Raw genomic sequence first — 13,053 nt, 5'->3', positions numbered from 1 at the left:
CTGATTGTCCGAATAACAAACAAACAAATGCAAAAGTGGATGAAAGAAACAAAAAAGGAATGTGCACAAGACAAAAATCTTCGTTCATTCGTTCGTCGCCGCCGTTTTAACTACACTAAGAGAGGGAGAATCTCGTCTTTTTAATGCAACTTCTACGCATGTATTTCTTGTTTCCATGGCAACCAGACGGACGAATGGGATATCCAAAAACGAAAACACTGGACGAATTACGTTCGAACCAAAGATGGAGACGGACGAGTTTCGCTGAATATGAATAATAACAAACACAAGACGAATTTTCCATTGTCTAGTTTAAAGTGCTGGATGTTCAAATATTACCTAATTTATATTCTGAATTAATTGCTGATTACAACGCACAGCCATCAGTGTATCAGAATGCCACCTAAAGAATTCCTACAAAGCTGATTTCTATCATGTGGCCCTCACTGTCATTTGTGTTACTGAATGGTCAACAGTCAAATGTTAAGCACAAACATAATAAGCTACATATTCGGTAAAAGGAAGACTCACTTTAAGCTTTCTTCGGGCGTTGAATTTCCGCAGACATTCCACTGTCTCTTGTCTGTGCATCATGGAGGCCACTGTTGATCGTTGCTGGTACACAAAACGTTGATTTAATACCATGAAATATACATCAGAGGCATATAGTATTTAGAACCGCTATATAAAAAAGAAAACCAAAAAAACTGCCTGCTCCTTACTGCAAAGTCTTTGTTTTGCTTTTTTCAAATTGTATCTTTGCTAAGTTTGTTTTAAAATATTAAAACTATTGTTCCAGGACAACATACATGTTTTTCTTTCATGCAGCCTCTTAGCAGCAGCCCTGATCTTTGTAATAGCTGCTTTCTGATTCAAAATACCAAAATTAAAAATCGGATAGAAACTTAAAAAATGTCAGCGATTTTATGTTTCTCATCACATTCACATGGGAATGATACTACCATAAATGTAAAGTTACAAAACAATGATAATGAAACTTTTGAATGATATGCTACCAGGTTTTTTAAAACTAGCTTTCTTGTTTCCTTTAACTTCTTAAGGACTGGCTGTTTTGTTTTTGCAAAATAGACACCACAAACTTTGAGTGACTTCAAAACAAACAAACTATTTTATGTTTAGCAGTATCACCCAAGTTAGTTTAGCTGTCCCCAATTTAAATGACCCCATATATTGTATATTTCTATTTTTTTAATTTTGGTATAGGGCTAGATATGATGGTATATATTTTTTTTTTATATATATTTATATTTTTTACATTGTTCTCTATTGAGCAGTGCTCAATGTAGAGATCCACTGAGATCTTTCATGACCCCAGGGATCCCTATGAGCACATCATCTGTTCTCCAGCAAAGCAATCAGGGGATTCCCCTGTGCAGTAGAGAGGGTTTCCCTGTGATCTTCCCCTCTACAGGAGTCAGGGGAATCCTAAGGGGCGCTATCTGATTGCTGTGTTCAGTCCCGTGACAGCTATGTCATATGGCTGTAGCATACCCACACACTGTCAGTGACTTACAGTGGCAGGGCACCCGCATCACAGGGATCCCCAGGACATCAGTGATGATGTTGCAGGAAGGAAATGCCTGAACAGCATTTAAATCTCTATTGTACATTTGATGTGACAGCTTGGGGCCACACATTGTGGTCCCAGCTGTCAGGGGGAGACTGGGCTGACATTTAATTTGACAGCCTCATCACTGCCAGTGAAAACCCCATGACGTAAGGGATACGTCCTTGGTTCTCAAGGACCATTTTCTTGTGTCTCATTCCCTCCACGTCACTTAAGTCCTTAAGAAGGAGATAAGGGGATAAATGAACTGTGGATTTATACTACAATCAGAAATTATAATTTCTTTAATACATTCACAAGACACCCAAACCTATCTGAAAATAAATTTATAATACAAAGATTAATTTCTAATCATCTTGGAGACCTATGCATATGATTTCCACAACAAATGGAGCATATCACAGAGACACTTTTCAGAGATTAAAATGGTGTTTTTCAACAAGGCATATATTGTCAACAAGACTTACGCAGACCCATGGGTGCTTCAGAGCCTGATCCGCTGTAATACGCTTTGTAGGGTTTATTGTCAGCATCTGGTTGATTAAATTCTTTGCTTCAGGGGTCACCGTGTCCCACTCAGGTGATGGGAACTATAGGATATAATTAATGAATACATTTTTCAAGACACTTTAGAACTCGACAGAACGAGGGATCGTAGGAAGAATAAAAATCTTACTATAGGCCATTAAAAGGATTATGATCTTATAGAACCTCCTTTTTTAGGGTAAATAGATCACAATGAGTGTAGCCAAATATTTGTCCCCCGACAGTTTAAGTTTAGGCATTATCCTACCATGGATGGTCTACTAGCTTTCACAGTTTATTTTCCAGCCCTGTACATGATCTTATTTTTTTGGACTATTTATGGCTAAAGGGTAAAACTGTGAAAATGTACATGAAACATACCCATATTTCTATTATAGGACAAAATGATCCAGCACATCATTAGTGTGCCAGTCATGCTTTATTCCGCCCTCACAAACTGGCTAGACATGTTATGGCTAGACAGAAGGCTGTCCTACAATAGTGTAGAAATGTTTCCAAGTCACTGACAACTGGTGTATTTGTATGATCCAATAATAAATTAGTATTGAATGAAATTGAATAAAAGCCACTGAAACATTAAATGGTTAAGTCTGACAACAATGTTAACACATTTGCAAACTCCCCAGGTTCCAATAAACTACATCAGATAATGTTTATGTCATCTACCCTGTCCATCCCTGGGTTCCAGCAGCCTGCACTGATTAACATGAACATGCAACCATTCTTACATCATATGCTCCAGCTTTTATTTGTTGATATAGCTTATGTTGATCCTCATCCCAGAACGGAGGGTAACCTACTAGTAGTATGTATAAAATCACTCCTGTAAAACAAAAGGAGAAACAGTGTCTACCAGTAACAATTGCATTTTCTAGATCTTGGTACAAATGGTCATAATAATCTAGGGGATAAAAAAATATTACTGAAGCGAAGAAAATGAGTAAAAAATATGATAAAGTTGGCTTCTTACCACATGCCCAGATATCAACTGGCTTCCCATAGGGGTCTTTTCTCAAGACCTCTGGTGAGAGGTATCCTGGTGTCCCTGCAAACCCTGCCATAAAGACAAGTATTTACACCTTTACCGTTTAATATCTATAAAAACATCACTCAAGGAAAGGTTATGCAGGCAAAACATGCAATACCAGTTCTTGACCCACGGTACAGTTTTCTTACAGGTGATTTGTAGCAGGTCAAATAAACAACCACTTCTATAAGTGGCATCACGCAAATGGGCAAAACGGTAGACATAAAATGTTCAGTCTTACCAAACCATGCTTGCTGGTCACCCTGGACTTCTATGGCGAGTCCAAAATCAGCTAATTTCACCGCAGCCCCCTTGCATTTACTGGCTAGCAACAGATTCTCTGGCTGTAGATAAACATAGATTAATATTATAATTATTATATTAGCTTGTGCAACACATTAGTCGATGCCCTTCATTTCTACAAGTGGCAGTATGAATACTGCGCAGCACAAAATATATGAGCTTATGCTTTTTGACAAACACTTCCACAGTAACACAGAGGTGGCACTAGGTGGCAATCCTGCCGTTCCAATTTCAAAACTGAACAGCCATTTAAGTGCCTACTCATATAAGACCCACTATCCCAGCTTGCCTATCATAGGATTATTCAAGAGACTTATGCACAAGAAGGTACTGATGCTGCAAGAAGAGAAGTGGTAGAACTTCTGCTACATCAAGAAGGAGAAAGATTAAGCTTGGTTGCATCAAAGCCAGTGAGCTCCAATAAGCCAGACATAGCAAAGGGACATCAAGACACAAATGTTGCCAGAGTAGGAGCATAATTTGTGCTTTAGGTATATTCTTGCAGAAACCTCAAAAAAGCATAAGTGAACTATAATATTCTGGACAAAGAACTCCTAGAATCAAGGACATATAGATTTACAACAAATTACATGGTATTTACAGCTGGTACCCAAAACATATTTCTAGGGTTTCATCTTAGTTTAATATATACTTTTAAGCAGCATAGACTAAGTTGCAAAGAACTGGGTCTGTTCCCAGGGTGGATGACAAATCACCACTATACAATTAATCTGCAGGATTTAAAATAATCAGGTATCATATCATGGACATCATATTAAATTATCAAATCAAAGCTGAAATTTAATGAATATGTGATGTGTACAAGTTAATAAAAAAAAATGTCAAATTCATTGAAGAGTCTAAATTGTGCGGTCCAATAATTTGAGGCAAAGTATTTGGAGCATTCATCTTGGAAACAGATGATGGCTCCAAACTGTGCCCTTTGCCACAGAGCTGCTCTACTTGTGTCCTGATATATAACCATCAATCATTTTGCGAGTCTTTATGGTGGTCATTAGCATTGGAAGCATGTACAGCTGAGTCCTTGTTATGGTCAACACATGCATGAGGGTGAGATTCAGTAGACATGCCAATAGTACGTAACGAATATCTTGGATTGCAAAATGGCAGAACACTGTACAGTCATCCAATCTGGACACCGACAGTATCCAGTTGCCACATGCTCCCTCATGACCTGTAGAGCTTTCTGGAATGCAGCCACACCACCCTCTGAACCTTCTGGTTCAGCTTAATGATCCTTAAATATCCTTTAGCATGAATGCCATAGATACATGTGCATGTCAGTGCACTGTAAATCTACAGATACACCATAAACATAAAACTTACCATTTGATGGCTGTTTGAATGCTTTAATCTTCCTGTACATTTATGACAAATGTTGTTAGTGAAAGACAGCACCCAAAGAGCTCCATACAGCCTTTGGAACACTGAAATGTCAGGGGGTGGAGGGCAAAATAGCATTTAATAGTTCTGTAGGAGGCCATTCAGCTCTACATGTTGATCTGAGTGATTGTTTATACATGCATATTTCAATCAGATAAAGATAATGTAGCGCTTTATTTAAGTTAATACACTGTCTGGTATTCCATAAATGAACACAGTCAAATTTTGGGATACTTTCTACCCCATCAGCAACCACAATGTAAAGTCCTGACACTTATTTTTCATAATTCAGAATCTACACACCAGTATGAAATATATTACTTAAATTCTGCTTTAGTATGCAATACTATTAATAAAATGCTTAAAACACTACTGCTTTGGTCTTGGATTGCACAACTACTATATTCAGTGTATGGTTAAATCCCCCTAATGCATTTAGTGCTTACTCTTCTGCAGAAGGCAATTGCATGGATCTCTAGCTTTTCTCACACTTTCTCCTCTACTTTGGTTTTTTATAATACTAGCTAGTTAATGTGTGATGTATGGTACAGTACAGGGGGATGAAAGATGGCCACGCCAAACGTGGTATATTTTGGTGACAGCATGCATCGTCTGTTAGCTAATCTGTCTGCGTGCCCTAGCAATCACAGACGTTTAGGCATAATGCACGTTACTGCACTTCTATACATATGCGTATGTTCAATTCATGAAACTATTTCTGGAATCATCCCTAAAACACTACTTTTTAAGCTGAGTAACAGTCTAGTAACGATATGATTTTATTCAGAATTATACAATCTAGACGGAATCAAGTACCTTCAGGTCCCTGTGAACAATGTCGTGTTGGTGAATATGGTTTACGCTCTCCAGGATCTGGTGAATACAGTGGCTGCAGAAACAAAGAAAGGAAGGATGAGATTTAAGAGTATATGATATCCACTAGATTTCCATGTGGCAATAAAGACATGACTCTGAAAGTTATGGTCATACCTGACCTGTGAATCCACCTCTACCCATATTGAGTGGGTATGAGTAGGCAAGGAGCAGGTATGGGTAAACACAGCTCCACTGCCCAGAGAAATATAAGAAACTGACCATGAGTAGCATGGCTTAACCAGCAAACTTCGGGTCAAACCTTAAGAGTTCCCATATATGGTTATGTTCTATAGGGATTAAACCCCCACCCCCCACAATATCATTTAACCTTGTCTTTAATTGGTGCAGACTGATACCTATTAATACTAACATCTATTTTCCCTGGAGCAATCACAGCACCAAAAACACAACATTGCGATAATCTGTTCATAATGGAAGAAATGTTTGGGCAGAGAGTATTTTTTCTCGTGTAGACTATAGACTATAAAAGTATTGGGACACCTGACCATTACACCAACATGGACCCCTCTCTGAAGAGTTGTGGAGAAAGAAGCACAGCTTAAGAGATCCCCTCTGCCAAACTACAGAAGCAGTGTATTGCTATCAAATAGGACTATATCTATTAAACTTTTCACAGTAGAAAAGGGGTTCCATAGTGTTTTTCCCATGTATAAAGCATGATTCTGGAGCAAAATGTAAAAAGTGGCATTTGCGGCATAGCAATAAATGGTACTGCTCTGCTGACTGGATCATTCCATTGACCATAAGGTTATTTTTCTGATAATAAAAGTACCCCATCCAAGGGCCCCAGAATAGAGCATGAAAATTAAACCCTATATTCTGACTGCATGTTTATTTTATGAATGCAGAACTTCATGTCCACACTTGCATGCTTCCAAGGACAGCTGCTAGCATCTTGAAGCAGAACTAGATGTGCCCTGTTCTGTAGCCTATGATGGGAACTGAACAGAATGCAAGATGTGCATTCCAGGAAGAAAACAGAATTCAAAGAATTTTATAGTCAGATGTCTCTAAGTGTCCTTTCACCATGTAATGTGTATAATGCTATATATATATATATATATATATATATATATATATATATATATATATATATATATATATATATATATATATATATATATATATATATATATATAACCTGTGTCAGAGAAAGAAGAAAGAGAACATTTACCTTGAATAATAAATAAAAATGTTTAAAGACATTCCCACACTGTTGTCTTATATATGTAATATATACTACTAACTAACCATACATAGACACCACCTATATCAACACTTAAATCTTCAGCTATTCGTGCAGTTTAAGATATCCTGTCTGGAAAATGCAACAGAATGTAATTCATGTTTTATTGTTTCCCAATGAAATTGGCCCTTGTATCTTGTATTATTGTACACCTGGGAAGGGTTATGTTTACAATGAACACACCACTGGACTAAAGAATATATTTTACATTAAGAGGCCACTGTGCCAGGGCCAGAAAATATGTATATTTCTACTAAGGGAGGAGCTGAATGAATGCCTCCCAAGTGTTCCTCATTAAAATCTTTTATCGAAGGTCCATGTGTTCGCAAGGTACAAGGGTATCACAGAGCTCTAGAGCGAAGGTAACTGTGTTAGAAACAGAAAAAGTGTTGAAATTAATGTGTAAAAATGGGAAACATTCTTTTAAATGCCTTACTCTCATAAATAGCTATCACTAGTCACATTATGTGTTGTAAAGCCCTGCTCTTAATCACAAGCCTTAAAAGTTCTCCCTCTTTGACCAATAAATATGTTGGAAGATGTATAAATATTGTTTAGTTGCAATAGAGTACAGCTGCATTAATGCAGGACACATTACCAACATTCTGTCGGGGGGGGGGGGATTAAAATACATGAAAGGAAGACTGTGCACAACCTTCAAGAAAATTTGGAGGGACCATGTCACTCAACTGTGACTGGCCAACCAGTAGTTTCCCCAGCACTTAGTAGACTACAATTCCCATTGTTTTCAGCCAACTGTAACACAACAGGTCCTGAAAATCAAGTCTGCTTTAAATTCTTCATTTCCGCTTGCTATTCAGCCAAAACATGTTTTCCATGAAGAATTTATGTTTCCCAAGAGGTTTCCATAGCACAGAAGGCACAGCATGAGGTCCCCAAATACCACCTAAACTCTGTAATGAGAGAGACTAGCTGTGCGTGCAACATCTTGTCCAAAAATGGACAAAGTCTTTAAGTGTCTCAGTGCCTGGCACAAATAGCAACTTCTTTTGGGAATGTGTCCTTGGTAGAACTCAATTCCAATTCTTCTCCCCTCCCTGTCAGATACATGCAGCCTATCAGTGGGTACTCTCTCAATCATGCTTTGTAGGACAAACAAGACTTCCTCTGTTCTGAGATGTTCTATGCCTTTGGGACCGGATTTAACAGATAAGTGAAAAAAATCTCCCCTTTTTTTCGTTTTACAAAAACTCCCTGTAGAAAGGAACACAACAACTACAACTTCTGGGAAAAATACTTTTTTCATGCATCCTGTGATTTACAGCACTGCGTTAGCATAGTGATTTCACGTATCCATGAGACTAGATTAACTAAAACTATTCAAAACACAGTTTTAACCTGCACTTACTACCTTTCAAACAAGAACGAATGCACAACAGGTCCAACAGACCGCATACATAAAACAAATCAAAGTTCCCATGTGTCCTAAATAATGTTTCCTGTAATATCACTGTTCAAAAAATATTTCTACAAAAAAGTTTGTTCCTTGTGATATAGGACCCAAAGCTACCAGAAAATACATAAAAAATCCTAGGCATGTGGAGTATTTTCAAAATTAGGACAAATGCATGAATGTATTTTGAGACAGTTCTCTTTAGCTGGACTAGTTGACTTGTGAATTGTGATAGACAAACCAAAGAAAAGGCAATTCATCTATTTATTTAATTGTAATCATTTTAAACAAACAGTTTCTAAAAAACATCATAGTAAAAGTTTTTAAAGATCTCTTGTCCCAAAAGAACATCAGAGTAAAAAAAAATAAATCATTGCCCTAATGGGGTTTAAGTGCATTAGATGGCTGGAACTCCAATTTGAGGAATTATGTCATTTTTTCAATCAAAAGAAGCAGCGACCTCTGCTTATGTGTTACTGAGTCATACACAAAACCGGTGGTGCTACCTTGATACCGTTACCATGCCCTGAAGTGCTCTTAATATGGCTTTGCATTGATGCAGAAATCACAATGGAGGCATAGTAAACTGTCTATTTGGCACACAGTGTTGTGGTGATTGTAGGCCGCTGCAAGCATCCATGATTCATAACTAAGCAAGTTTAGCTGTTTGGAAATTTCTAGCAAAATAAGCTGGTGCTGGTGGGTAGGACAATAAAGCATCTAGCAAAGCATATTTCTGCAAACAGTTGACCAGGTATATGAAACTGTACATATGCATGGGAATCTGTTTATACAGATGACACATCAAATACGTGGGTAACAAACAGGCAATATTTCATGCTATATCACCGATATAAGAAATTGAGAGCAGTTAAAAAAGGCATTACTTTTTCATCTTTAACACAAAAGAATTAAACTAAATTAACAAAATTAACAAATAGAAACTCCTGACCACACACTAGTGTCTCTCCACAGCAGAAACCCACAAGGAATCCACCACTGACATCATCTTCTCTATCGCCTAGAATTACCAGAATTACCAATGTCATTGGAGGCTTAACACCACTACCTGAGTGCAATACCATGATGTTAGTTCAAAAGTCCTTTTCATAGTTAGTTGTGTGTCTGTCCAATGTCTCAATGTAAGCCTTCCAAATTTCAATGGATTTCCACGTTTCTTTTCTTACTCTAGGGAGGTGTACAGCCAGTCCGTACGAAACAAGTAAATGTTTAGTCTTAAAAACGCCTGGTGTCACTGCTGCAAAAATCTTATGTGTAAATTTACCGTGGGTAGGGAAAGAGTCCTGGGTGACGTTCAGAAATGCAGTTTCCAGAGTAACTTTGCCCGGCACAAAATCGCCCAAGCGAACCCCTCACCTCTGCTCAAAAGATCGTGACAAACAGGACCAAAGGCAGTGATACAAGACGGACTTTGGAGTTTGACATTAGAGGCAATCTGCTGTCTCCTGCACACCCATACACTGCTGACGTAACAGAGAAATATAGGTACAGTGCCCCAATTTAAGACGCATGTTGCCACGGGTAGCTGAGAGTAATAGCTTACGGGTTTTACCAATAAACTTTACAATATTGGATGATACATAAGTCATCCAGGTATGTAAGCAATAATTGCACTTCAGTCTCAGACTTAAGCAAGGCGTATAACAACCTCGAAAAGTAGGATACACTAGAGGATCGTGTGATGATCTCGTCCAAAGGATTATACAACCCCTGTCCGTGAAGTGTCACACCAACCTACAAAGTTCATAGCTTGGAAGAAGTGGAAAACAGGTATGGATATGCCCGGAAATAAGGACACAGTCAGCATGCGTGATAATTTGTTTGATGTTTTGTCAATTGTGTCAAGTCCCTTGCTTCCAGCATTTAAATATGTTATGCACATTCCCCTTATGGAAACCTGGGTTGCCAACCTACGGCAGAAAAACGGACAAGTCTAAATAGTTTCCATGCTTTTACAGTCTCAAAGAGGAGAGGCTTCCAGACTGCCTCTTCTGGAAACTTCTTGAGACCAATTCTGGGTGTTTCTCCATATGTACTTTAAGAATGTAATATTGAGAATATGTAGATCTGGCTAGTGAGAAGTAATGGCCATACCTGAAGAGGGTAAAGCAACTTGGGGAAGCTTACCATTTCGATAAGGGCTACCTGACATTAAAAGGTCAAATGAAGTGCCATAAACCCGTACGTTCAGACAGGATGCTGGCTATAAGCTGAGAGTGGTTCCGGTGATACAAGTCCCTCAGATCTTTTGTCATTCTGATGCCCCATATAATACCCCGTGCCTATAAACCTGGGGGTTGAATAGCAGAGTGAAGAAAGAGCCCCTGCGATTTTTCCAAATTTATTTGTAGCCCTGAGAGGGGACCCCAGGCGTATAGAAGTTATAAGTAAGTTATTAGCAAAGGCCATAATTATCTTGATAATCCTGGAACCCATCCGAATGCCTTCAAAAGTTGCCCAATTGCACAATGCTCTAATGAAGAGGTCCAAGCTGATATTAAAGAGCAGTGGTGGCAGCAGACACCCCTGACGGACACCTCTAGCCATCCAAAGGTCCCTTGATTCCAAGCCATTGACACCAAATTTAATAAACAGGTTATCATATAATTTGACGATCGGATTCAGAAAATTTTGGTCATGGTATTGGTAGATTTTGGCAGGCACGTAGCTGCTATTGAAGCAGGTATGCCAGCAACTGAATGCTTACCGTGCACAATCATAAAAGACTACAGCCTGTTTGCCACGAGAGTTGATAAGATTTTCACGTCTTGATTTAATAGGGTAACGGGTCTATATCAAGTAACTAGTGAAGGACCTCTCAGGTTTCCCCCGACCATATTTCATTGTAAAGTGTAAAGGTCTACCAGATGGGGCATACTGTGAGGCAACAACAATTTATAAAATTCTGCAGAATAACCGCCGGGCCCTGGGGTGTTATTTACATTTTTGATGACTTAAACATCCTCTCTGCGATCAGGACATTAAGGAGATTGTTGAGGAGTAAATTTTTGGAGGCCAGTGCTGTCCAACAGGTCTAATCTCATGGCAAAATCATCTGATTCTGCCCTATATAGCAGTGTTCCCAAAACTGCTCAAAGAGGTCATGTCGGTCTGTGATAAGTCTGTTTAGTGTAGCTCTAATATGCAAGATAGTGATCCCAGGGCGTTTTGTGTTTCACTATGGCTGCCAGCCGGCATCCAGTCTTGTTTCCCCACTTAAGAATTTATTCTTTGTATATTCCACTTGGATTTGAGCCTTTAGGTATAAGAGTGTATCAAGCAGTTGTTTACGATGAACATACTTTTCCCTGTTCTCCTGGGATTATTTATTCTGTTAAACGAAGAAAGCTTTGTAAGGAGACAATTTATTAGTTTTTTAATCCTAGCAGTGTAGTAGATTAAATGCCCCCTTAATATCGCTTTGGCCATCTCTCAGAAAAACAGCGTGTTATCTGTGTGTTCTAAGATATCGTGTACCTTCAAGAAAAGTTTTCAAATGGTCTCTGGAACTCAAGTGAGACCAAAAGTACCAATAGGGAGTATATGGCTGCTCCGGCTATAGGGGGAGAGTCAGTTCTATCGGAAGGTGATCTGATATCTGTATGTAATGGATGGTTGGTTGTATGCACAACTGAGTCCAGCATGTGAGGCAAGATTAAAAAACGATTTAGTATATTACTAATTGTATATTACCGGGTGAAAATAAAAGTGGAGGGGATGAGAACCAAAAGGTAGATAGAACTTCTCACCAGCCTAAAATTTTTATTGCCGATTTTAAATGGAAAGATGTGTGGAGGCATTTAAAACCCTCTGACCCAGAATATACATGGTCTAATGGCCGTTCCCGAATTGATTTTATGTTGTCCTCTTCTGGTTTTAATTTCCAGGATCATGTATTCTCAGACCGTAATCTTTTAGAAACTAGCATTTTAACTTTTAACCAGAAAGACCCAAATCAGAACGTTTTGGACTGGTGGGAAACCATGAAGGCCAAGATTGAGATTTTTTTTTTTTTTACTTTTTCTGGCAAGAGGAAGAAAAAAGAGAGCAAACACGTTTTTAAAGAACTTAATGTGTGTTTGCAAACTCTTTTTAAGTTGAGAGAGGCTGGTGTAAGCAATACTGACAAACTGATTTTTAATTAAAAGGAGATTAAAAAGCTTTTAGATTTTAAAGGTAAATAAATTATTTTTAATGCAATAATGCCCGGGTAAAGCACTTAGAGCTAGGAGAGAAGTACACGCACTTCTTTTTTAAACAAATATCTCAAAAGAGAGACCTAATTTTAGAAATGGAAGGTTAGAGATTGTTCCTTTTAAAAGGAAAGCTCTCGTTAATCGAATTGCATGATGGAATTAAAAGCTGCTGGTAAGTCCCCAGTACCAGGCCTTTTAATACCCAGGGAGTTACCCTCTTCAGAAGGGTGATACATCAGAATTAGAGAACTGAAAGCCTATCACCCTACTGAATGTTGACTATAAAATTATGGCCAAGATTTTAGCTAACAGAACAAAAGCTGTAATAGAGAAGGTCATTCACTGTGGTATCCCAGGACGTGCTATCTGGGAACACCTTAGTGAATTACGTGATCTGATCTGGTATCAGCA

At 38.4% G+C, this 13,053-nt stretch overlaps 2 protein-coding genes across 14 annotated transcripts in view; one reads left to right on the top strand and one right to left on the bottom strand.

Annotated features, from left to right (window-relative positions):
* NDUFV1 (NADH:ubiquinone oxidoreductase core subunit V1) overlaps window positions 1-13,053 on the top strand; it is a 587,185-nt gene that overhangs the window by 243,704 nt on the left and 330,428 nt on the right. The window lies entirely within an intron of this gene.
* The window catches only part of CAMK2G (calcium/calmodulin dependent protein kinase II gamma), a 125,271-nt gene that overhangs the window by 36,784 nt on the left and 75,434 nt on the right, over window positions 1-13,053 (bottom strand). For all 13 annotated transcript variants that reach the window (XM_053450575.1, XM_053450567.1, XM_053450570.1 and 10 more), the window contains exons 6-11: window positions 5,685-5,757; window positions 3,403-3,505; window positions 3,105-3,188; window positions 2,863-2,957; window positions 2,056-2,178; window positions 532-615 (exon numbers count right to left, since the gene is read on the bottom strand). In XM_053450575.1, the coding sequence (XP_053306550.1) occupies window positions 532-615; window positions 2,056-2,178; window positions 2,863-2,957; window positions 3,105-3,188; window positions 3,403-3,505; window positions 5,685-5,757 (562 nt within the window). The remainder of the gene's footprint in view (window positions 1-531; window positions 616-2,055; window positions 2,179-2,862; window positions 2,958-3,104; window positions 3,189-3,402; window positions 3,506-5,684; window positions 5,758-13,053) is intronic.

This window comes from Spea bombifrons, chromosome 11 (assembly GCF_027358695.1).
Source record: "Spea bombifrons isolate aSpeBom1 chromosome 11, aSpeBom1.2.pri, whole genome shotgun sequence".
Classification (NCBI taxonomy): Eukaryota; Metazoa; Chordata; class Amphibia; order Anura; family Pelobatidae; genus Spea; species Spea bombifrons.
This window is presented reverse-complemented; position numbering and strand designations above follow the sequence as displayed.